Raw genomic sequence first — 25,710 nt, 5'->3', positions numbered from 1 at the left:
AGTATCATTCTGAATTTACAAAAGTTTGTGGAGAATGAATACTGAAGAAATGAAATTCCCTTTCAGCTGTAATGTAAAATTGAAATATTAGCATGTTTCTAAACATGGTCATACTTGCTGATCTCTAATTCATATCAGTACGGTTTCCCCATGCTGCTGCAAACAGCTGTCTCCTACAAGTAACTACAACCTAGCTAGGCCATTTTTAAGTTATGTAAAGCTGTCTTGTGGCAGTGTTCTTTCTGGTTTTACTTTTGCAATCTACTGCTTTTCTTATGCAATGTACAGCTTCTCTTCTTTCTCTGAAAAGGTCTTGGAGCTCCTCCCAGTCCTGGGGTAGCTAGGAGAGAAGTAGAAGGTAACATAACAATTTTTGTATTCTAGAAACGGATTTCTAATTTAATACCTGAGTAATATTATTGCCCTTGTGATATTAAAGGTGGTTTCATGAAGATGTTTGTTGTAGGGTCTTTTTTCTTTTATTTAATATAGTTTTCAGACAGGCAAGTTTCTTGCTGCTTTTCAGTGATGGTGTGAATTGTTATAGAAGGCAGTCTTCCTTTATGAAAAACAAAGTGAAAACTTAGGCTGCACTAATCAAGAATACTTTAAAGACTGACTCTCAAAAGAAGCTGTCACTGGCTGATTGCTAGAGTAAATGCTATACCTATAACTAAATCAGGAATCTAGGAAGCCTAATTTTTCCATAAAGAACTACATAAATTCATATATTTTGGGGAGAGAAATTTCCATTAAAATAATTTAGCCTGTAATTTAATATTTTTATCACTTCCTAAAGAGATGAATGTACAAAATAACGACATATGTATTTTCATTCTGGTGCCTGAATGCATGTGATGTACATTGATGAGAAGCATCTCTCTTGAATTATTCTACTTGGGGTATGTGCGTATAGTGCCGAATGGATCCTGTTTTAGCCCTGCCAGTGGAGTCGTGATTTCGGATTTCTTATTCCTTTGGGAATGTGACCCTTTGTAGCAAATGTAGGTATGGCAGTGGAAGTCCTAATATAGTCACAATCAAGATGTCCTCCTGTATACTACAATTAATTTTGGCTATATTGCTGATCTATTTTTCTAAATTGGCAAAATCACTATGTGCATAGAATAGTTCAGGTTGGAAGAGTCCTCTGGTGGTTCTCTAGTCCAACCCCCTGCTCACAGTAGGGTAAACTGGTGCCAGGTTGCTCAGGGTACAAGTTTTGCTACTGAAAACTGTACCCAGAAACCCATCCTAACTGCTTCTAAGAAAGCAGGGTTGTCTAACAACTGGAAACCAATTTGATAAACCAAGTGTCTTATGTACCACAGAGTATTCTGTCCACCTACTGTAACTGGTGTTTTTACCTTCCTGGGAAACAGGCAACAGAAACACAAGCCAGAATCATAAACTTCTTTGCCTCTTAGAAATTGTGCACTTTTCTGAGGTAAAGGTCATTTTTTCCTATCTTGCACTTCACAACTTGAATGTTGCGTACAAGGTTGTAATTAGCATTGGCATGTAAACGTTGAGGTTGGTGCTGTAATATATTTATTCCATAAACGGAGAGAGTAGGTTCAGGAACTTTGGTGTAGACCCTGTAGATTGCTGAACCGTATATAATTACAGATGTATTCTTCTGATCGCATGAGTTTCTGAATCAGCGTGTTACATACGTTCTCTTTGTTTTAAAGACTGCTGTTAGGATATCTGCAGAATATACTACAAAAGAAAACTACTTCTTCTAGCACGATTGAGAACACAGGGTACCTGTACAAGTGGGCGTCTTTAGCTTGCAACAAATAGGAGGTGACTTGATTTAATTTGTAATTAGAAGGGTCAAATTACCTCATGTGTGCCATGGGATAAGAGTGTGCTAGAGTAACAGCTTAGCTGATGGATAGACTTTAATATGTAACTACTTAAAAAAAAATCACTAATGTCTTTTTGCTCCCATTTCCATTAGTGATAATGTACCATTGCTGTGTAATACCCACTTGCAGCTTATCTAACAAAGATAATCTATTGTTTTTTTCATGCTTCAAAGCACAAAAAAGTCCTGGAACTCAAAGAAAAGATATCTTAGGTAATACAGATACACGCTTTGTACTAATTATAATACAGAAAGAAGTTGATTTTGACATATGTTCTAAGTCAGCGATCTCTAATATTTATTTGTTCCAGTTCGTAACCAGCCTCCACCTTCAACTGGGATTTCCAGCGCAGGAACTGCTGGATATGGTACAACCAGACCGGTAGGTATTCTGTCGTAAAATAATTTTCTTCCTAAGCTTCTACAGTTTATTATGCTGGCAGTGGGTTTTTGTAAGTGATAATAGATGCAAGAAAACTGCAAAATTAACTCGTCATTTTACAGCTTATAAGAGTTAATTCACTCAGCAATTCTTGTCTGTTGACTAAAAATACTTCGGAATATATTTACTGGACGTGAGTTTATTGTTTTGCACTCTATGCAATCACTTCATAGGCTCACAAATAATACCACGTTTTATGTCCACTTTCAAATAACTGCAAAGTGCAAAGTTATTCTTTGTATTATATGTTCCTGTTGACTATGTTGCTGATTTTGTGTGATAAAGTGTATTGTCTTCTGTGCTGAAATGTATATCCTGATGACAGTTGATTGCTTAGAGGCAGTTAAAGTATTATATAGGCAGTTGATGTAGTCTATTGCTGATTACTTGATATGTAATGGAATTTTGTACCTTGTTTTAAAAATTAATTTTGATAAGTGTCTTCATGTGGGAGTGAAACATTCAACTACTTCAACAAAACATTCAAAAAATGTTGGTTCTGAATTTCGTTCTTTATTTGTGGAAATGTACTGAAGGAAGTATTTATGGGCACTTGAATGCTTCACTACAAGCAAGAAATCAAGAGATAGAAGACATTTGCCTTATTTCTCTCAATAGCAGCCTTATCAGGAGCCTGGTGTTAGGGAAGGAGAAAGCGTTAGTAGCTATAGATCTTCTTAGAGAATTACTAAGAAATGGTATTGTTTGTTGATAATTCGTTAGACTTTGCAGCATATTTCAGACAGAATCTTTGCAGCAATATGAAGGACTTTATGTATCTACATCAAACACAGTATTTGTCCTTACTTTGTTCCCTCTGTTGTGGCAGTTCCAGGCTCTTTAACTTAGATCATACCTCTTTATGCCTGGACGTTTAACAGACTAAGAAGCAGCAAAAGTTGGCTCTTTGTTATCAGGTTTTTGGTCATTAGAGAACTTTATTTTCCTTCTCTATGGCATTTTGCTCTTCTCATAGGGATAATGCTCACAACGACACTGGCAGGATGGAGAGCACAGATACAAGTCTTCAGTAAGGCTAAAAAGCATTCTGCTTGCATCAATGCCAGTGGGATAGATAGGGGTGAGGTTTTTGATCTATCTACAGTAAGGCACTTCTTTAATGCCGTATCTTTCAGGTATAAGTGATAGGCCAGTTGTTGTGAATGAGAGTATGAAGAAGCCATTAAAATAAAGATGCAGCTAACCACAAGTGTTTAAGTTAAATCCATATCAATTTGTTTTATAAAAGGCTGGAGAGTCCTTTTCCAGCTTCCAAAAGAGGAAGAAACAGCACTGCCAGCTGTGCAGAGATACCAGAGTTCTCATGGAGCTTAAAGGAGTTGTACTTTACTAGTATTGCTATTTCTATTGTATTCTTGTACAATATTGAAACCACTGAAAACTACTGTTGAAAGCCACCACTGAAATCAATTTTTGCTGATTCATTTTTCTCAGAGATTGATTTTCACAGTGAACAGTTTTTGGTCTTTGCACTTTTTTGTTATTTTCCAAGAAATGTAAAACACCCTCTTCTAAAATTTGGATAAAGAAAACCTGGCATACACAGGAAAGAATGTATTCATTTATCACCATGTGCCTCATGCTTTTTTTTTTTTTTATAATCTGGAGCCAGCATGTGATTTACCATTTCTAAATCAAAATAATTCAATTTAAAAAAATCGGGTGTACAGAAGAGACTCCACCAGTGTCTTGGAATTGACATAAGTGCTGGAATTTTTATTCATATGAACAAGATGGAAAAAAAAGTAGTACTGTTCTCTTGTGCTGTACTTCTCAACACTCAGGCTGGGCTACAGTTAGAGCTGCTTGCCCATTTCCAGCAAGGACCATGGTACTGCAATTGGCAGCATAATTTGACAAGACAAATGTGACTGCGTCTCTTCTTTTGCAGGCATTGAGATTTTCTTTAAAAAAATCTCAGCAAATCAAAACACACACAAAAAAAACCCACCACAACAAACCAACCAAACAAATGTAATAGCAGGTCTGAAAAAACATCTCCTAAGATATGCTTGGCTTTTCAAGCCTTAGCTCAGCCCTTGTTTGGATTTCCTAAGTGGCATGGCTTCTTTCCTTTTTCTCGGTTTGTTTTTTTGGGCAGTGTTTTAGTTCCAGGATTTCAGGACCAGGGACAGTAGCCACAGCGAGCGCCGCTTCCCACTGCGTGCTCCTGAGGATTATGTTAGACTTCCTTTCTGTTTCTTTCCTGGTCTTTCTTGATACATCTTTTGTTTTCTTTTGTTTCCTTTTTCTTTTTTTTTTTTAATACATTTTGGCATTAAATCCAACCGTCCAGCTGCCTACTTTCAGAGCATTCAAAGAAATGACAAAATGCCTCTCGGCAATTAAAGGGAAGACGGATATTTCAGAGGGGTTAGATGGTTTAAAGCATTTAGAAAGTTGTTAAATGGGCTTAGCCAATCATAATGAATCAGATGTTATACAGAGTCTTCAAAGTAGAGTACATACATCTCGTAAAAGTGAGATCAAGGATGCCACTGGTTTTGTAGTGGGGAAGTTCTTTTGCTTGCTTTTACATCATGTTTGTGTAGAGAGTTGTGTAATGGGGTTTGCTCTGAAAACCATTTCTAGAACATCCACTGTTACTAAGATTTTGTTGGAATATACCAAGTACACAAAATTTTAGAGGAAACAAATCTTAAAAACTATCTCGCCTCGTGATCTTTTTTTTTTTTCCTGAAATCCAGCATTTTTATTCTAATGCTTTACACTCAGCTTTCAAATGTGATGTTTATGTTTCATTCAGCTTCAGTTGTAATCTGGAATAGTTTCCTGTTTCTCTTTAAATACTGCTGTAGACTTTTTTATTTTGTTTTATGAGAGCAATTCCCTTCCCAGCATATTAACTTCTATTCCAATAAATTTGGGAAGACTCCAGCCTTCAGATGAGGCAGAATGTATGTTTCATTAATACTGTTTGCTGAGGAACAGGAGTAACTGCCTTACAGTTAGCAAGCATGAGTTTCAGAGAAAAGAACTAATCGTGGTCTTTTATGCATATCTTGGACTTCCAATATATAAAATTGACTGTTGCTGTTGTTTGCAAATGGCAGGCTATAATTATAATCTAAAATGTAGATGGTGTCTACAGTCTACATTGACAGTGGGTCATCAATGTGTCCCTACAAGATCTCCAAATAAAGTAGTTGGTTTTTTTTGTTGCTTACAAAAATTCACAGACCTACATAAAATTAACTTACTGATGCTGACAAAATAATAAGTGATGCACGGGTGAATATTTATATAAAGTAGAAAACTGTTGTAAAAATCCTTTGCTTTGAATTGAACCCTCATAATGTTTTGAGAATATATTCTTTGCTTTTATATGTGTGTAAAAAAATTAGCTCAGCAACTTTAATAAAAGAATTCATTTTTCAGAGTCCTGATTATCCTGAATCATTTAACAGTAGATAATTACAGATCCAAAGTAGAACTAAAATAATTTCTTTTTACCAATTAATATGTCAGACTGTTCCACCTCGAGCTGGAGTTATTAGTGCACCACAAAGCCATGTCCGTCCCTCTGGGGGAAGACCAGCGCCTGAAACTCAAGCCAAACCAGCTGAACCACCAAGGGGTAAGTTTACTTTAGAAATTTAATGTTAATGTCACTATTCAGTCAAGAGGTACTGTCTCTGGTTTGAATGCTTTGTTTTCAACAGATGTCCTTCGTTTTTCACTAGAAATTAAGATTCCCAAATGTAGTAACATTTGGCAGTTTCTGTTAGTGTTGATCATCCACAAGTGTTGTAAACTCTTGTCAGATAATAGGCAGCAGTCAGAGGAGATCTAGGCCCACAGAGTTCATGCCATCAAGAGAAACTTTGATCAGATTGCTGTGTTCTGGTCTGGGCACATTGGTGTGTCCTATCATAGGTGTTGATCACTGCATCATTCTCTGCAATGGTTGCTCCGTAATCATATTTGGAGTAGAGTTTATGTTTGACTCTCAAAGCCACTTCCTAAACTTAGGGGTTTTAAAAATTGTATTAATATAGCAATACGCGTTTTATAATAGTGACTTCCAAAATACTTTTAAATACAGCTGAGGTACACTTAAGAATGACATGGTTTCTGGTTTTCTATTTTGTATCTATAGTGATAATTTTTAATGGAGATATGCTGAGCTTTTGATGACTTCTAAATCTAGTTGCCATGAACACCTGCTGTTCTTACAGCCCCTTCTTCTGCCGTTCTGCCTGGTGCTTCCATAGCCATGTGTTCTCATTCATGCCGTTCACTGCAAATGTACTTGCAGGCTCACCATTGCTTCCTGAACCACTAAAGCCTCAGGCTGCTGGACCTGCTCAGCCCACCGCTCAGCCACCGCCTGTACTAAGGATGCAGGAGCCTCTGATACCTGTGGCATCGCATCCGTCTCAGTCAAGTGCCCCACAAGGTCTGGAACCCCCACAACCGCCTCCTCGTAGCCGATCATCTCACAGTTTGCCTTCTGAATCTCCTCCTTCACAGCAGCAAGTAAGTAAAAGAACCTCGTCTATATGTTTTTTCATTAGGCAAATTAACACAGCTTGTACTGAATGCTGTGGATTTGTGAGAAATTCCTAAAGCAAGCAAACGAACAAAAATAGAGGTCAAAATATTGGATTCAAAGATCATCAGGCTCTCATAAGATAATACTTAATTGCTTATGTATTGTCCATGAATAACTTAACATCACAAATACTAAACATTTAACTTAAGGTTTCCCATGACAGACTTTACAATTTATGGACAACTTGTTCTTAAAATTTTTTGACAACTTTGTGCAGAAAAACACTCAGTCTAAGAAATTTAATTTTATAATGACCCATGCATGACTTAAACTGTATAGTAACTAGCTAACATGGGTTTTGATTACAAAGTAAGCTTTATAGATGGCATGATGTGGTGCTTTATGTTGATGATAATTCATTGCAGCAAGACAATACTGATAGATACTTAATAGGAATAAATTTCTCCCTATTTGCCAGTGTCAGTTAAAATACAGAAACATATCAAAATACTCTGAAAAATCTAATACAATGACATAAATATTCTGTTCTGTGGGACCATTTAGAGTGTTATTTTCAAAAAACCCTCTTTTTCTACGAAAAGCCAGTTTCTTACTACTGTTTAAAAGATATGAAAATAGGATTTTGGTGTCATTTATATATACATAAGGCTAAACTACTTCACTAAAGGCCAGTGCTGTTAGTTTTTACAGTATCAGGTGCTAAGCCAGATAATACACTACTTGAATAAAAGCACAAATTTATTGAAGCTGATGGATTTGTGCCTAGTTCTTACCAAGAGTAAATTTGTGGTTTTGTTTTCTGGTGTTTGGTTTTTTAGAACATAAACTCAGCTGTGGATATTTATGAATACATAAGTTTTCATCAGTATTTTAGATTTTACCTATCTGTATGTCTGAAGCCCACCTTCAGTAAAGCAGTTAGTTAATACCTATTTTGTACCACAATGAAGCAGCTAAATTAATTCTTCAGTGAGTTAATTTTGAATTCTAATTGAAAAATCTTTAAATGCTCTTCCTTTCTGCTGAACCTCTCTCTCTGCCTGTTAACTTTTTTTATTTTGGAAACTTAGGCCAAAAAAAACAGAGGATATTTTTGAATATACAGGTAGAATATCAGGACTTTTTGTAGTTTGTTAGAAAGTATGAAGTGTTGCAGCAGAGAATACACGTGGAGGCATAAGGTACTGCATTGTGTCACTTTTGGAAGCCTCACACCTTCTAAATGTAGTTTTACTGCTGATCATTTTGTGAAAGAGGTGCAAGCAGTTCTGTCAAAATTATTATGAAATTACATTTACCTGTGTGTACACACAGCGATCAAAAATACGCTTAAGAACACTGTAAACAGGTTTTTGAGCTGTGTAGTGCTGTGGCTATATTGTTAACAATATCCAAAGCAGAGAGTTTAAGACTAGTTCAGGGAGCTATAATTTTCTCTGCAATCAAATTTCTTTGATTAACACAGGCTGTGCAATCACAAGGAAAGCCCACTCTGAGGTTCATTTATTGTCTCCAGCTATGCTTTTTTATTCCCGTTTTCTTTTTTTTTTGTTTAGTTTAGTTAAATGATATTTCTTTCATTTCTTGACTATCACTTGTAAATATGAAATTTTCTGAGAATAGATCTTTAAACAAACATGAAGTCTTTTGAGAGGGAGCGGATTCCAAGCCCATCCTTTGATTCAAAGCTCAACTGTGATATTTAAAAACCTAAATCTCTCCTTATAAAAATAACTGCTTGTATACAGTGTGATATTCAAGACTCTATAGATTACCAAGCAATACATTGAAAAAGAAAAGTAATTGTTGTAAATAGTTTCATTTATTTTAAATTAAGGACATTTATTTTTTGACTGAATGAGAAGTCTTATGGGGTTTTTTTCAGCTTTAAAAACTATTACTATAGAGTAGTGACTATACCAACAGTTCCCAGAATGAGGGCTGTAGTGCTTTTCATGTTAATAGATCGTTAGAATTAGATCATCAATAGTCAAATTCTTACAATCAGTCTTCAAAAAATAGCACAATCAGCTGCACAGTGAATGTCTGTATGGAAATAGCATTAGAATTGGCTTGAGCTGGGTTTTTTTTTACTCTTAAAAGTAGAGCTTGTAAGTCTTACAATAGAATACAACGGAATTTTAAAATCTAGTGTAGTGTGCAATAAGTATTTTTGGTTCGTATTCGTATCTCAAAAAATGGCTTTGTGAAAACTTAAGTATTTTTAACATGAGGTTGCTTTGTTACTTGGATTTTCTTCCTAATTTTCTTTCCTTTGATGTCTGTTTCTCTTTCACAAGCAGGAGCAACCATCAGGGTAACAGGTATCTGACTATTTACCAATCTTCTATGTGGTCTCCATCTATTCAAGCAGAAAAGATGTATGAATCTTGTTTTCATACATCTGCAGTCTCATCCACATTAGAAATCACCTGTCCACATTAATGAATTGACTGTCATACCATAGTTTGCTTTTTCCCTTCATAATGCAATTAAAATTGATACTGTTAACTATATTTATTAGCACCATAGTAAATATCTTGCTTCATCATCTTTTATGAAACAATTGGAACCTCACATTATGTTGCTTAGTCACTGCTGAATCTCCTTGTCTCTGTCTATTTGGAAAAAAACGAGTAGGTGCTGCAGTTAACATTTCTCCTTAATACAAATAAATCCTGATGCAATTGCACTGCCACGGTCTTTTCAAAATTAATTCGGTATTTCACATTTCTCAGAGAACAGAGAACTTACTATTACCCAAAGTAAAATACACTGTTTCTTACAATTTTAAAAGCATTTGATTGCAGAATTATTCAGAGCAAATTTTTACTTACAATAAAGAGCAACTGGAATTCATAGTTTCTTTGGGATCTTGTACTTTTTGATTACTGGGTTAATGAACGCAGGACTTAACCAGCTGGTGCCAAGCTGCATTTGATTTATATTGTTTCTGCAGTTCAGTTTTTCACATTTCCCCCCTCAGTTACTTGATGCCTTTGTTTTAATATTATTTTCCAAACACTTAGTATATACATACAAAAATACCAATATTGAAATACTCTATTTATGCTTTGGTAACATTAGGTCTCATCTATTTTAGAAACTCTCTGATGTACCAGGGATGCATGTAACAGACATCATTATTTCAAAAAAAAAACCAAACATGAGAGCAAACGCATTGTTACCAGCATACTTTGTTTCTCCTGCCAGCCAATTCAAGCTATAACTGCAATTTTTTAAAAGAAATTGCTATGCTGGACACATTGGGAAAAACTTATATTATTCTTATTATTCCAGAGAGTCTCTAAAGCCTGTAGACTAATTTTGCATAGCTGGTTAGGCAGTGGGTATGTGGAGACACGCTTCAAACTAGTCACAATAAATGCAGTTAAAACCAAGATTGTTAAAGATTGAGGTTAGGCTATAATAATATAGATTTAGCTAGCATCCTAGTTCAATAAAACATTAGTTAACAGAATTTTCATGCTGTATATCCAAACTATTTGGGTGTATTAAGGTGATGTGTTAAAACGAGAAATTTGTTTGTGAAATTTGAACTCTCAGAAGCTGCTTTAACTTAACTCTTTGCATTTGTTTAATAAGGGGAAGCTCCAAACTCTGTTCTGTCAGTGTGATGACTTGAACAAAGGTAGACATTCTACCCTTTTGGACAGTTGTTACACGGTATAAAAGTTGCATTGTTGTTTGAAGAAATTTATAAAAACAGTAATATTTTGTTTTTAAAAGATGAGAAGTTCTGTGGAGAAAACTCTGTCTTCTCCATTTGGTATTATTCTAAACAATGATAACTTGCCATTTTAAAATAGTACAAACTGCTGATTATACCTTCCCATGCCAAGAAGCACTGGAGATGCCTACAGATGCATATGTCTACACAGAGATGGCCGAAGTGCATATACTAATAACACTAATTTTTCCTTTTCATTGTGATGCTTAAACATTGCTTGTAACATCAGTGTTATAAACTCTCAAACAATGAAACCTAGAGCTTTTTATTTCATATTTGTGCTGGGTTATCACTTGTTTAGAATACAGCATAATTTCCCAAGTTTCTTAAAAGATTTTCTTACACAATGTCCACTAGTGATTTTGGCTAGGATTCTGACCTGCATGAAGTAGATTCAAGCTGCATCAACCAGCAAGGGGGAAAATTGTGTTTAACAACTAGTAGGCTTTTCTTCAAAGAAGGGGTTAAGGGCTATTGTTTTCCAGAAAAGAAGCAATCGTTCCACTACAAGTGTATTGTGCAAGTTAGAGCCAAATTGTATTGAAGTTTCAGTTTAAGCTCAAGAGCTTCTTTTCTTCTCATAGAAGAGTGAGAAATGGGGAGTTAGTAATAATCTTAAGACAGACAGCCACGTGATTACTAAGCACCTTGTTTTCTTTCCAGATTAAAACAAATGGAACGTACAGCACTAAACTTGAAACCCAGTTAAACAGTGACCCTTTTGAAGATTTGTCCTTTAAGCTGCTTGTGTCAAAGATGCAGACGTCTGTTCGAACATCACCTGTTCCGACTTCAAACCAAAAGGAATTAATGCAGTTGCCTTCAGCAACACAAAGACGTGCTGATATTTTGAATACTGTAAATTGCATGCCAGCAATGCCTCCTATTCCAACCTTTAACACATCGCAGGAACATATCCGCAGCTCTCCAAATCCATTTATTACTGGACTGAACTGCACAAATCCATTCACTGAAAGAACTCCTAATGCTGGAAACCCGTTTAGAACGGAAACGCAGGAGTCTGAAATAACTTCACGTTTACTAGAAGGACATGCCGCTTGCAATCCTTTCCCGTCTCTAAATCCCCCCCATTGTAATAAAAGCAAGCCTGTATTTTCTGTTGATGCATTTGAAAACACTTTTTGCTTGCGAAGTAAATCTCTCATGGTGAAAAACGTACAGCCAAAAGGATGGGTAACGTTTGATGATGATGATGAGAATTTCAATGTAAAGCTAAAGCCATCTAAAAGTGTTCCAGATTTTAAGCAAATCAGTTCCAGGAAGTCAGCTGGATCTCCAGATTTGCTGGGCACTGAACAAAATACTTTTCTTGGTTCAGACTTTAACTTTGATAATGACTGGAATAAAAGTTCTACTGATTGCTTCTGTACAATGCCAGCAAGAAGACCACCTGCACCTCCTATACCATCGAGAACAACCAGCAACAGATCCCCTGCAGATCCTTTCGCTTCTTTGGCACCTAAGGTGTCACCAACGCAAGATTTTACAGAAAGATAGATGTTCAAAAATATAAGAAGTTATATTTGTTGCTACATTTATCCAGTAGAATAATTGGGCATTTGAGATTACTCTGTGTGCAATAATTAATTGTCAAATGCACTGAAACTTAACTCTACTCGTAAACAGCCACTATTGTTTGTGTATAAATTTTGAATATGTATATATAGTAGAGCACAAAAAATTGTCTGAAATTTATTAAAATCCTGATGTAATAGTATTTGAATAGACAGAGAAAAGAAGGATGAACTATAAACTCATTAAAATATACCAATCTTGGAAGTAGTTTTTGCTTAGGGAGCTCTCTCATTTCTGTTCCCCTTCATGGAATTTAAAAAAAAAAAAAAAAAAAAGGAGGCTCCCTGCTGGTAGCCTCCTTGATCCCTTTTTTACTGTTTTGTTAATTGATATTTGTAAGTATTTACCAAAGAGCTGCCAAAGTTTACTGAGATTTGAATGTTGACAAGTATTGTTTAGAAGTTGTTTAATTTATAACAGAGGCTATGGATATTTGTAAGGCTTATATTTGAATTTGAGGCACAACAAAAATTGTCTTATTTCAAAATAGAAACAAAACTTTGCATATTAATATATTCCATATTTTACTTTAATTTTCTGTGTCAGTACATTTCAGCTATTAAATATTATTGTGACATATCTTCACTAGCATTACTTCAGAATAATTGTTGCATATCATCCATTTAGTCATTACTATTTTAAAGATACTTTTTTCCACAGATTGGAAACAACTGATAAAACAAGTTTTCCCTCAACCTCTGGAAAAAAAAAAATCCCCTTGGGTTTTAAGATACAAAGCAGTCTCTACCAGTTGCAGACAACATATTGGAGTTGGCTTGTCCCACTCTCCTCTTTTGCATGTTAGAAAGGCTTTCTTGTCCTGTAGAAAGACCCGAGTGAGGGAACCACGTCAGAGGAGAAAGTCATCTTATGTGATTGTGCTGTCTGCTCAGCATCCTCCCTGCCTGCTAGAGTTACTCCTGTATTTTTAAAATCTAGCTTTCAAAGACAACAGCAGAACAGTAATTCTCTGAGCCGAACAATACCATTCTGTCACTTCTGCAGTTAAAACTGAGAGAGTGACTCTTCCTTGCCCAGAGAAGGTGTGGTGCCACCTCTGTGTGGTGCTGCTTTGACGCTGGTGAAGGCTAAGTCACACTGCTACGTATTATGAGATAAAAATGCAACTCTTTGTGCTTCTGTGATTTTTCTAAAGCTCACGTGGGGTTACATAAAGTACGGTATGTCATTATCTTGAGGCAATTTAAAATAACCGATTTTGTTAGCTCCATTTATGTATGCTATAAACCCCTGCATTTCTCCTTAAAATTTGCAGCGTCTTAGGACATAAAATCGTGTTGCGCAGCTGCGTGCTTTCATCAAAGCTGAACGTGTCACGACGTCGTCATCTCTCGGGGGACTGCAAATAGATGCCTACACCCGTTGGCTCACTTGCGAACAAACCGTACTGGTTCTGCAAAACCAGGGACTGAAAACACAACCTACTAGCACTATATTTATAGCAGCAAAAGCCACAACGACAGCACTTTTTTTAAATTCTCAAATGCTATCAAAGCATTATTTATAAAAGAATCCACTCTTCCTTTTGTGGTTAAGCCATGAGCTGCAGCTGGTGGATGGAGGAGTGACAACAGCGAGTTTTATATCGTGCTTTTTTCTGTTCAGGTCATTCAGCAGTACTTGTGCGTTTTAAACAGCAGTAGTACTAACCTCTCTGTGCTTCGGTATGTGAATTACCCTGTTTTAAACTGTTGCTATAAACATCTGTGTGATTGGTGTTTTGGTATATTCTTACATTAGCAAACCGATTTTGGGGGGAGACTTTTTGCTAGTGGGAGTTACGTGATAAATACGTTCTTTGTTGAATATTTAATTACAGTGATTAAAACCTACTGTCTAAAATGTACCTGGTATACGACACCTTTACGCTTTACAGGATTACGGAGATGGACAGCAAAGTACTGCGCCGGTCACAAGAAACGCTCCCAAATTAGCGCGTGTGTGTATATAGCTAACCACTGTGACGTGCGTTAACGAAAATTATCACTAAGCGCAAGTTATGAAAATACTAGGAATTAAAATTAGAAACACTCGCCACGTTTCCACGAGTTCTGTGTTCCCTGTGGTAAACTGCTCTGTGAAGTGTGACGATTTCCTCGCTTGTGGCACACCAATATTTATGGCTGTCCCCTTTCCAGCGCTGCAGTGTTGAAGCTCCGTGGCGTACAGCGTTCCCTATCTGCCCTGTGGAAGGCGGTGGTGTACTCATGAAATAAACATACCTGCCCGTAACGAATTCGCTCGTCCTCTCTTTGTCTCTCGGGCGCTTTCCCGGGAATCTCGTTACCGCAGCACCTCCCTGCTCACGGTTATCGCTGGGAGGGTTTGGCGCGGGCCCTTTAAGCGCCTCCCATGACGGCAGCGGGAGGGCCGGAAGCGGAAGCCGGAGGGCAGGGTGGGCGGGAAGGGCCGGCGCCCGTTGGGAGATACCGGTGCTCGCAGCTCCGGTGCGCGCCGGGGCGGCTGCGAGAGGAGGGCGGGCGGCGCCGGGGCGGGTGTGAGAGAGAGGAGGGCGGGCGGCGCCGGGGCGGGTGTGAGAAAGAGGAGGGCGGGCGGCACCGGGGCGGCGCCCTCAGGGTGGTCAGGAAGCGCCGGGCGCGGCCTTTCTCCCCCGCCCCGCTCCCTTCGCGCCGCCGGTATCCAGGGACGCGGGCCGGTTGCTGTGGAGGGAGGGGAGCCCGGCGGCGGCTGCAGCGGCGCTGACAGCCGCCTCCTCTCCCCGCACAGGCGTAGAGCGGCGCCGGCCCCGGCCCCGCCATGGTGCGGCTGCACGTGAAGCGCGGCGACGAGAGCCAGTTCCTGCTGGACGCGGCCGGCAGCTCCCGCCTCGCCGACCTGGCGCCCCTCGTCGCCCGCATCTACAACGGGAGGCTGAAGGTGCAGCGCCTCTGCTCAGGTACCGGCCCGCCGGGCTCCTTTCCCCGGCAGGTGGCGGGCGCCGGCTCCCCCGCCGTGGGCCGGAGCGGGCTCGCCGCCCGCCCGGGCCTGGCCGCGCCTCCGGCGGCCGCCAGCGCTGCGCAGGCTGCGGGGTGGTTCTGCCCCGCGGGCTCCCAGGGTGGGAGCTGAGCGGCGGCACCGGGAGGTTGCTGGGCTGCGGCCTCGCAGGAGTTCTGCGCTGGCGTAAGTTCAGAGACACCTCTCAGTTCCCACCCCGGCGTCAGACAAGCCGTCCTCCCCGAAACTTGAGAGGACGGCGAATACCCACCAAACCGTGCGTAAATTCCCACCTTCCCGAGTTTTAGTATTTGTTTGTTGGAGACCTCGTGGCTCTGAGCTTCCCACTGTACACGGCTGAAAATCCACCTGTTGCGTGACTGAACTGCAGTATGTCCCGTCCCGTAGTGGCTGCGTTAACCCTTTGTGACCAGCAGCGTACCCCACACGGGAGTGAAACTGTCGCGTTGCCTAGTGCATGCTTGGTGATGACTCTCCCCGTGATGATGGAGAGTCACTGGGTGTGTCTGTGTTAGTGCTTTAGTTCAATTCAGGAGTCAGCTTTTGAAAAACATTTGCTGTTTGGCCCTGCTGACCACACTTTGGTTTGCATTGTGGATCAGCCTGGGAACCGGAGAACTGGGATTCCTTTCAGGTGAGACTGACCTGAAGGGTGCAGTCTGTGTACATCTGATGTGCTTCAGCCTCAAAAACGCATATAGTGTATGAGGCCATACTGAAGCTAATCTGAAATTTAAAAATTCCAAAACCCAGACACCATGGTTACCATATTTTTAGCATTCAGATGATATTTTCAGCATTCAACATTACAGATCTGCTGCTGTTGCTCCACAGTACTTGCTAATTTAGTCTTGGCCTTCATGATTTCATGTGGCTGCCTATATTCCCAGCCACAGGATCAGAATTGCCATTTCTTGGGACTTGGGGTGCTTCTGGTGTGTTTGTTGTGAGATCGATGTGCTTTAATTGATATGGTGGTGGTAAGGCTGGAGGGCCTTCAAGGAAAGGGTGCTGTGAAGCGGTCTGACAGCTGGATAAGTTGTTCTAGGGGAAAGCAGTGAGCGTAGCTTGAGGCCGTGGATCAGGTGCGATAGGATAGACAAAAGGGGTAGGAAACTGCATCCACGAACTGTCTACTTCGGCTGCATGAGACTGTGCATTGGTAACCAGCGTTTACACCTCTCTTGTCTCAGCTAGAATTACCCTGTACTGTTGTTTCTTGATTAGACATAAATTATTGTGGAGACTTTTTTACTTCATACCGGGTGTGAATCTGACCCCTTGGATTGGGTGTCATATAGACAAAGCTATAGGTAGTCCAGTTACCTATTTTCTGAACTGCAAAGAAATTAATTTACTGTATAACAATAAATTGTTTTTCCATTTTGTAAGAAGTTGGTTTCCCAAAAGTACTTAGAAAAAGGAATATGCAGTCAGCTAAAGCTGACTAAGGAAATAGCAAAAAGTTTATGGCCAGCAAATATTGTCTAGATTTGCATAACTGTACTGTGTCATTTGTTAAATTATGTCATATATATGTGAAATGTAGGTATTATATGTAATTACAGCACATATAGCTATATATTTATGTGTATATGTATACCTTATTATTTATTCTGTATACTTAGCTCTTTAGAAACTGAAGGCTAGGAGTAAATTTTGCCTGCATGTACGTAGTGTGAAAGGCTTTAGTAAATGAAATGTTCTCAGTAACAGAGATTTTTAATCTTGTTCTCTAAACACTTTAAAGAGATGGAGGAGCTGGCAGAGCATGGTGTTTTCTTGCCTTATAATATGCAAGGACTGACAGAGGAGCAAATCGAAGAACTGAAGTTAAAGGATGAGTGGGCAGAAAAGTGTGTACCGAGTGGTGGAAGTGTCTTCAAGAAGGATGAAATTGGGCGAAGAAATGGACATGGTAAATCAATTATAAATGGTTCTTTCTATCTGCAGGCATAGATAATCTATAATATAGTGAAGAACACAAAAAACATGATTCTGGACCTTTCACTTTTACCTCGCTGTCCTGGAAGACAAAAAAAAAAAGAGTAGATATTAAGTATACATATTTCAGGCCAGCATGTTAGCTGGCTCCTGTTTATTTGCTAATTATAAAAATAAACCTGTAAATAAACTGTGTTAAAGGTAGATTTGTTGAGTAATAGCTATTTCAAGAGCCTGCTTTTGCAATAAATCTGCTAAAATATCAGTTACATATGTAAGTCATCTGCCTGGGATTAGATCCTGTTGTAATGTTGGTTTAAAAGCCTAAGTAGTAGCGTATCTCTTCAGCACGTTATTTAATTGTGCAACTGCAGCACTTGGAAGTAAACTCCAAAGATAAGTAAACAATTATGAGAAGCACGTTTGACTGTTACACTTTAATTTGTTCTCCCCATGTGTAAATGCATACTTGTGTAATATTTTTCTCCAGAGGCTCCAAGATACATGTTGCTTTTCTAATGTTTCTCCTTTTTTTTCTCATTCACTGTGACTCAGACTTGCTGAGCTCACCCCTGTCACTTTTTCCTTCTGCAGCTCCAGCCAAGTGGTTTTGCCTTAGCACTTGGTGTGTGTATCGAGCACCGCTTTAGAGTCGAGAGCACAAGGACTGATTGCACAGAAAAGACCGAGGTTGTCTTCTTGCAGTCTGTCCCTGTACTCCTGACACCAAAACAGCCCTTGTTGGGTCAGCAGCCCTTTGGATGTTGGTTGCAGGGCAGCTCAGTTAAGGAAGAGTCTTTGAGTAATGTAAGTCTTAACTAGCCATATGCAAACGGCTTACTCCTGGTGTCTTATTTTGGGGAAAATAATTCTTCTAACACAACACATTGTCCAATCAAATTTAAGCCTTTGCTGAACTTGATTAAGAGCTTATGTTAAATGTTTTCCCTCCTAACTGCGTTCTCAGAAATAGCCGAGTGTCTCGCGCGTAGGCACGTGGGCAAAGCCTGTCGCGTTTCATGTGTCTGTGAGCCGCGTCGGGCCTGACAGTAAAAATTTACAAGCAACGTTCACGTAAGGCCAGAACCACCTGTAGTTGTGCTTGGGCATTTATTTGTTAGTGAGAGGACAGCTTTGCAATATTAACGAAATTACAGTATGGAACAGCATGTCAATGTGGGCCAAACTAAATAAATAAATAAATCCCCCAGCAGGGGATGCATTTAAATGTTCAGCTGTGAATAAGTGTGATTTAATCGGATCTTTGTTTTCGAGGAGAGGCTTTTTATAACTATTAAAATGGGTAACTATAATATGAAACGCACATTGTGTTTGCAAAACCACATTTGCTGTTAGGTTAAAATTTTAATTGGAAAAAAAGTCAGAAAACTCGAAGCTCTTGTCCCGTTTTGTGCACATCTGCCAGCACAGCCCACAATAGTCATTAAGTATGGCATGGAGAAGAGAGTCTTGGTTTTGGTTGTGGTGAGTATGAGATTATGGCTGCTGCTTTCCACTCAGTACTTTTGTCCCAGATGAAGTTCCAAATACCAATCAAATGTCTTTGTGGAAAAGTAAGTGTGGCTCTCCCACAGGAGAAATGCTGTTTTGTCTCTTAAGTTAGTAAGAAATATGGCAATGAACTATCAAACTGGTAAATAGAGTGCAACTTAGTAGTGTCTCTCTTGCTTTGTGATTTAACAATGTTCCATTTGCTTACAGTAGAGAATAACCTGGATGAGTCTTTTGCTTGGTTTCCTTGTAGTAAGTGTAGACTATTAAATATGTGTCTCTTCTTTTTAGCTCCAAATGAGAAAATGCAGCAAGTTATAAAGAAGACAATAGAGGAAGCCAAGGCATTAATCTCTAGGGTAAGTTTCCTGAAGTAGCGTGTGGTATGTGGGACTTTCTTAATAGCTATTATGTAGTTGGGCAGCTTGAGAAAAAAATCAGCTTTTTTCAGTGCAAGGGCTAGCAGTTTTTGAGTAATATCATGAAGTGATGTGAACAGTCTAATAAAAACTGACATTTCTGTTAATGATTTTCTTAATGGCTTTTGGCAAGCTGGTTCAACAAGTTAAGGAATCAGATATTAAACTCCAAGAGAATGCTGGCAGCCGTGACCACATTGAATGATTAAATCACATTTAATTTTATCCACATGCTCTTAATTTGCTATTGATGCATTCTTTAGGCGAATGCTTGTCGTGTTTTCTGGTGAAAAATTAACTGTGTTCTGTAATGTTCCTGGAATAGAATACCTTTTGCTCATTAACGTAGTCTTTTGAGTTTTATGTATAATTAATTGAAAAATGTGTTCTAATCTCTTAGATTAGGCCTTGGTTTTACAAGCACTAAGACTCATGCTGAGTCCCAGTGAGTCTGTGTGTTTAAAGGTAAGTGGGAGGGTATGCCCTGATGGGACTGTGGTCTCGATTAGTCAGCTTCACTTTACCAAATCTGTAGATGCTCTGTATTGTGTCTCAGCTTTAATATGACTTTGAAACACAAATTAAGTAACATTTATTATCAGACTGCTTTTTTTTTGGTAAACATCTGCAAGTAATTTTCGTCTCCCCACCCCTACAATTCTGGGAATGAGTGTCTGCGGAACTTTAAAACAGCTTGAAACCAGTTCTGCAAATAGATAATGTTACTGGATTTTTAGTGTTGCCTGTGCTCTTAAATTGGCCGCCTTGGCTGTTTCGTTGCTGATAACAGTGTCGTATCAGTCGTTTAGAGTGAGCCGCTCAGTGTTTCCAAAGGCCTCGTGGAGGCAAGCAGGGGACCTGCCCTGTTGCCTGGCAGTGCTGCGGGTGCGCTGAGTTGCAGCAAACCTTTCCTGAATTGAGGCAGGATTTCAGCCAAACTGTTCTGAGTGAGAGCAAAATCTACGCAAAATGAGAGACATTTCAGATCAAAGCTTCTGGACTATAAAGATCTTCTCCAGATAGACTTTTTTTCGTTTGGATTGCGTCTCGTCAGCTCTATTTCTAAACAGTGAGGAAATTAATAATATCTGCAGATTTGGTCTCCACTTTGCAAGTCTTCCTGGGCAAAACTTCGAATTATATACCATGATGTCATTTACAATAAAAAGTTGCAAAAGTGCTGCACTGCATGCTGACTTACTCCAGAAATCACTGCTCTTCACTGGTGAATTAAGTCAAGGATAGTTTTGTGAAGTGGTTTGTTAGCTTCATCATCTTACAATGCTGAAAATGAAGAAATATGCCTGTGTATTTAAAAGAAAAAAAGAAAATGTCGATCATCTGAGACTGAGAAAACAATTGTTACTTGCCAGCTATCTAGTTTAAGAATGTCCACAAGGAGGCAACGTTCTCTTACTCTTTTTTTTATAAACCATGTTACTGAAAATATTGGAACTGTTAAATCCATAAGCAAAAGCTTTTTCTTCTCTTCCAGATGCGTCTTGTTTGTTCTTTATCTGTTGCAGTAGGGTTTGGAATCATCTCAAGTATTTGATCTTACAGATCTCGGCATAAGCCGTGCAGTAAGCCAAGCTTTGCTCTTCTGCTCACATGTGCTGTATTTTTTTTTTTCCTCACATTTTAGGCCCCTTCTCTATCCCTCACTTGGAATCTTCTGGTTTGAATCTTGTTCATGAATCACAAGTACTAGGAACAAAAGACTCGCCATCCAGTTTCTGTGGTCATATGTGTACTTGACTGCCTGTATCCCACAGACATTTGTTACTAAATGCCTCCTACATAATTTAGTGATGATCTTTTTTTTTTAATTTTTTTTAGTTCCCCCTTCAGTGTAAGCAAGCTAAATGGAGGGGGCAAAAGTGTAGTGATGTATTCAGAAGTTGGTGTTCAAACGAGAAAATTTGTGCTTCTAATAACTTTGTGCAGTTTTGCTCAAATATCCCCCTGTTGAACCTTTGAACTGACTTCAAAGTCAGCAAAGTCTTTCTTCATATTTTTTTTAAATTACCAATGATCCCTGCCTGTATTTCAGAAACAAGTTCAAGCCAATGTGTGTGTTACTATGGAGATGGTGAAAGATGCATTGGACCAGCTCCGAGGGGCTGTGATGATTGTGTATCCAATGGGATTGCCTCCACATGATCCAGTTAGGATGGAGTTTGAAGATAAAGAAGACTTATCAGGAACTCATGTATGCAGTAATGTATTTGTATTATATGTAGTGCCTGGGTTAAATATGTGCTATGCTGGTCTCCGTTTTATCAGTTAAGGTTGTTTTCATTTGCATGACAAATTTTGTTTAATATTTTTTTGTCTGATAGTTTAAGTAAAAGCACACCAATAGCTTAACTAGAAATAAGATGAGTGACATTTATTTCAAATGTTACATACAAAGTTCAGGGAAGTCTCGAACTCATTTTAAATAGCTTGTCATTTCTTTCTAATGCCAGTGTTGAGAATTTGTTGCCCAAAGTGTTTATGTTAGATGAAGACTGAACAGATTATGAATGAAAATGCTGTAGATTAGTATGGTGAGAAAGATGTAGCAGAAGTGTAGTGTAAAATTACACTGGCCTTTCTGTTAGGAATTCCAGAAGGATTTTCCCAGAAATTTTTTCTCTTTTTGAAAAAAAAAAAGCAAAAAACCAACACCCCCCCAACACTTCACCTTGTTTGTTTATTTATCACAGGCTGGACTTGAAGTTATAGAAGAATCAAAAGCACAATTATGGTGGGCAGGAAAGGAGCTGAAAGAAACAAAGTTGCTCTCTGACTATGTAGGCAAAAATGAGAAAACCACCATCATCGTCAAGATACAGAAAGTAAGTATCGCTGGGAGATTTCTTTACAAGTTACTCACTTTTGGCTGCCTAACTATCTGTGGAAGAGAATTGTCTGTAGGTGTATAAAATGGGTTAGATTAGTTCCAGCTTGAGTGCCTTAAAACTGTACATCTATTTTAAGGTTTTAATTTATTATGTTCCAAGTTTTTCTTTAGTTCCTCTGCCTGTCAGTTAAATACTGTAGTTGCTATTACTTGCTCCATAGCGCTTTTCTAAAGTACAGCAAAAAAGTATTTAAAAATAGATGAAATACAAACGAAAAAGTTCAAAAAACCTCAAGTGGCTCTCGGTTCCACCTCAGTGCAGAGCACTGAACAGACCCAGTCATTCAGTCTGCCCAGTTTTTCTACGTGTTTTTGTCTTCATATTCTGGCCTTTAAAAAACAGTTTTAGTGATTTGTGCCTATGTGGTGTGGATACTTCAGTACTTCATCCCCGTTTCGATCTGTTCTGTGTCTGAAGGACAGTGTCTGTAACTCGGTAGTTACCTGCCAGTGATGTCCAGAGTTTCTTGATGGCAGGTTCTCAGCCTGTCTCAGTTGCCTTGGAAATGTGGACATGTATCTCCTTTGAGAGGACACAGGTTGTGGAAGAGCCTGAAGTTATGCTCTTCCAAAGTATTCAGTGAGAACTCGGGGAGTGCTAGCACTGTCGGCTCCAGCTCACCTAAAGCTCCCAGCTGAATTTTTTTTAAAGAAATGAGACTTCCCAGTTGTCACATGTGGTGAAGCAGATGAGGTCTTCTGTATTAATTGTGAACACAGGTCTGAGTCATCCTCTGGAATAATAAGCTAAGATGAGGCAAAGATCTCCAGCTGCTTCTCAGTTTTATAGACCTGATGCTTCAGCAAAAGCCAGTCATTAAGTGTATGCTGGTGCCTGATGCAATGGTCATGTTCTTGCAATATCAGAATTAGTATCAAGCTACTGGGACTGTTGATTATTTTTTTGAACAAAGTGATTTTGTACTAACTGCGCAGTTGTGTTCATCTCTGGTGAGAATGCCATACACAGGAAGGAATGTTCGGTGTTTCAGTTCGCTTTCAGAGCTTTGTCAGAAGGTGCTCGCCCTGTTCGTGTATATATAAGTGTGTGAGTGTGTGTGTGTATACACATATATAAAAAATACCACATTCAAATGGTGCTTTTGTGAATCTCAAATGTCTCAGAGTACTTACCAGTAGCTCAGAATTATTCTGGAGCGACATTTCCCTTCCATGTCAGTGAGAGCTTCTCTTCTATGGTAGATGTTATTATCTGCTGGTGTCTGCAATAGAATTCCTGAAAAAAAAAAGTCAAGTCATGTATGTGTTTGTCATTTAGAAGACCAGAATTGCTCTCTCCTATCGAGATGACTGAAAAATGGTGTGACAAATCAACAGCCATTGAAGTGTAGGCTCCCAGGAAAGTTGTCTTACTGTTTAGTGAGTTGATGGACCTCTTCAGAGAATGCAAAGTAGTACAGTGGTTTTCTGTCTGACAAGGGATGCCTGCATTCTTGGGTTGGAGAGCTAATTTAAACCACCTCAGACCCTTTTTGTTCCAGAGAGGATTCACCATCTCCATTCAAACTGTTCCGTTTGCTATTGTTGACAATAGCTGTCGTCAGCTATTTTCTCCTGTGCGCATCATTTCTTCCATGAGGACAGTTGCCTAGAAGAAAAATAATTTCTTTTATTTGTAGTAACAAATAAAATTTCTTTTATTTGTAGTGTTTTGTAACTGCGTTCCTTCCCTGCTTTACTAAGTCATATGCCAACTTGAGTCTCTGTTACCAGGGGAGCTAAAGATGGGTGGGCCCATCCCAAGACATCTGGAACACCCTTGAGGCAGAGAGATTTACTATGCCTTCTAAAGCAGAAGTTTAAATAAAATAGAGTCGGTCCTCTTTGCAGCTTCCATTGATGTCCACGAAATTGACAGCAGGATTCAGATGCTGAGCTGAAAGAATAATTCTCACTTGAGTGCAGCAGAAGTTTGTCAATGTTTATTTTGCTGTCCTGAGGGATCTTAGTAAATTTGAGAAATCCTATTGTCTGAAGAAAGATTTTTGCTATCTTTGCATAGCAGCTTCTCTTTTGTATCGCAAATGCCATCATAAATAAAATTTATGATTTCCCTTTCAGAAAGGACAAGGAGCTCCAGGGCGTGAACCTCTAATTAGTCACGAAGAGCAAAAACAGATGATGCTGTACTACTACAGAAAGCAGGAGGAACTTAAGGTAACAGTGTCTTTTTACTGTGTGTGAGCTGTGCTGTTGAGGGCACTAACTGCAGGTGACAGTGGTTGGTGCCTTTTTAACCTTCGTAACCTCCTTAACCCCCGGTTCTGTTTACAGAAACTTGAAGAGGATGAGGACGACTCATTTCTCAATGCTGAGTGGGCAGACAACCATGCTTTGAAAAGGCAATTTCATGGTGTAAAAGACATCAAATGGGGGCCCAGATGAAGCTCTGCAAACACCTTTTTGCCTCTTTAAGCTGTTTGGTTGCTACACTTGTTTGCAACGAGGAGTTGTGTTGTGTGTGGTAGATAACTTCTGACAAAAGCTGGAATTGTCACTTCCGTAGCAGATGCCTGTTTCAGCCTTAGGTTTTCAATAAATATTTACACTTCTGTGTGATGGTAGCAGCACTTGTCTCTGCAAAGTATGGAATCAATCCTGTTCAAGTTCGTTATTTTGTTGGAGACTTGTAATTTGAATATTGAAATATTAAACTATTTCATAGATAATATATCTAGTAAATATGCACTAGAATGTTTGGTATTGTTTTGAGTGGTCTTTATACTTTCTTCCCCATTCTTGCATTTCTTTTAGATGTAACGGTCCGGAGAAGGTAACTTATTTTTAAAGAAATCATTTTTTCCCAGGCTAATCCAGTGAAAGGGATTTTTATGTGCTTGTTTGCATTTCAGCATAGCTAGTTTCAAACTATCATTTTAAAATGAGTTGACCTCAACAATTGTTTAAAGAAAGTATTTTTGTATAAAGACAAATAACACAAAAATTGTTCTAGAATGCTGCACTTCTTTTCTTTTGTTTTAGTTTTCTTTGACATTGGAAGCCAACCTAGTGACCCCATTCCATTTAATACACTGTTAGCCATGATGCTTTTATATGGAGATTGACATGAACCTGTTTAAGAAAGTAAGCATCTCCTGCAAGTAAGTTGGAGGCAATAAAACCAAGTTTAATAGGACAAGATCTTTAACGTGGAAGTAATTCTACGATTATGACTGAATTGAAAATGTTTTGTTTGTAACAAATCAGCATTTTAAAATGAGAAATCGTGACATTCATCGGACAGTGTTTTCACGATACGCTTGATGATTAAGATCCTATTACCATTTCTAAAATGTACCATCAGTCAGTTCTGAGTTCAAGACTAACACATGCTAGTAGACTTGAAGCAGGTGTGTCTGCTTTTGAAGAGAGGGTTCTGATTTGGGATACTGTATGGCTAATGAATAATTAAATCTCTAGAATTATCCAGGTAGATAATTAACGTTTAGAAACAGGTTGCTCAAGTTCTGCATTTTCAGACTTCTGTGTCCCTAAAGAAGATGCTTTTCTATGGAGGCAGATGCTCATCCTCATTAGGTCACTGAGTAGTGGAAAGCCAGGGTGCCCTGAAAATTCTGCATGAGGAGCAACTGATTGTATTAAAAAGAGCTAAATCAATGCGGGCACTCACAGCTAACAACTAAAGTGATGTCTTCATTCACACCCCAAAGCAGTTGTCTGTGGGGCAGCAGGGAGCTGAGAAGGCCCAG

The 25,710-nt window shown here is 38.9% G+C and overlaps 2 protein-coding genes across 4 annotated transcripts in view; both read left to right on the top strand.

The window, feature by feature from the left end:
• Positions 1 to 14,471, top strand: part of SYNJ1 (synaptojanin 1) — a 69,772-nt gene extending 55,301 nt beyond the window's left edge. The window contains 6 exon segments of the mRNA XM_086617716.1: positions 311 to 358; positions 2,048 to 2,086; positions 2,185 to 2,255; positions 5,826 to 5,934; positions 6,616 to 6,836; positions 11,288 to 14,471. Of these exon segments, the coding sequence (XP_086473842.1) occupies positions 311 to 358; positions 2,048 to 2,086; positions 2,185 to 2,255; positions 5,826 to 5,934; positions 6,616 to 6,836; positions 11,288 to 12,142 (1,343 nt within the window). The 3' untranslated portion in view covers positions 12,143 to 14,471.
• Positions 14,472 to 14,998: 527 nt separating this feature from the next.
• CFAP298 (cilia and flagella associated protein 298) lies at positions 14,999 to 24,564 on the top strand. 3 transcript variants are annotated; one of them, XM_086617693.1, is made up of 7 exons: positions 14,999 to 15,137; positions 16,947 to 17,114; positions 18,944 to 19,011; positions 21,125 to 21,283; positions 21,783 to 21,914; positions 24,062 to 24,157; positions 24,275 to 24,564. In XM_086617693.1, the coding sequence occupies exons 1-7, from the start codon at positions 14,999 to 15,001 to the stop codon at positions 24,383 to 24,385; spliced, it is 873 nt and encodes a 290-aa protein (XP_086473819.1). In that variant the 3' UTR covers positions 24,386 to 24,564. The 3 variants fall into 3 exon arrangements, with proteins under 3 accessions (XP_086473819.1, XP_086473825.1, XP_086473831.1); XM_086617705.1 differs by lacking the exon at positions 14,999 to 15,137 and adding an exon at positions 15,315 to 15,452; XM_086617699.1 differs by lacking the exon at positions 24,062 to 24,157.
• Positions 24,565 to 25,710: the final 1,146 nt, after the last annotated feature.

Source organism: Tauraco erythrolophus, chromosome 1 (assembly GCF_009769465.1).
Source record: "Tauraco erythrolophus isolate bTauEry1 chromosome 1, bTauEry1.pri, whole genome shotgun sequence".
Lineage (NCBI taxonomy): Eukaryota > Metazoa > Chordata > Aves > Musophagiformes > Musophagidae > Tauraco > Tauraco erythrolophus.
The sequence above is the reverse complement of the archived record's forward strand: the minus strand, read 5'-3'. Positions and strand labels throughout refer to the sequence as shown.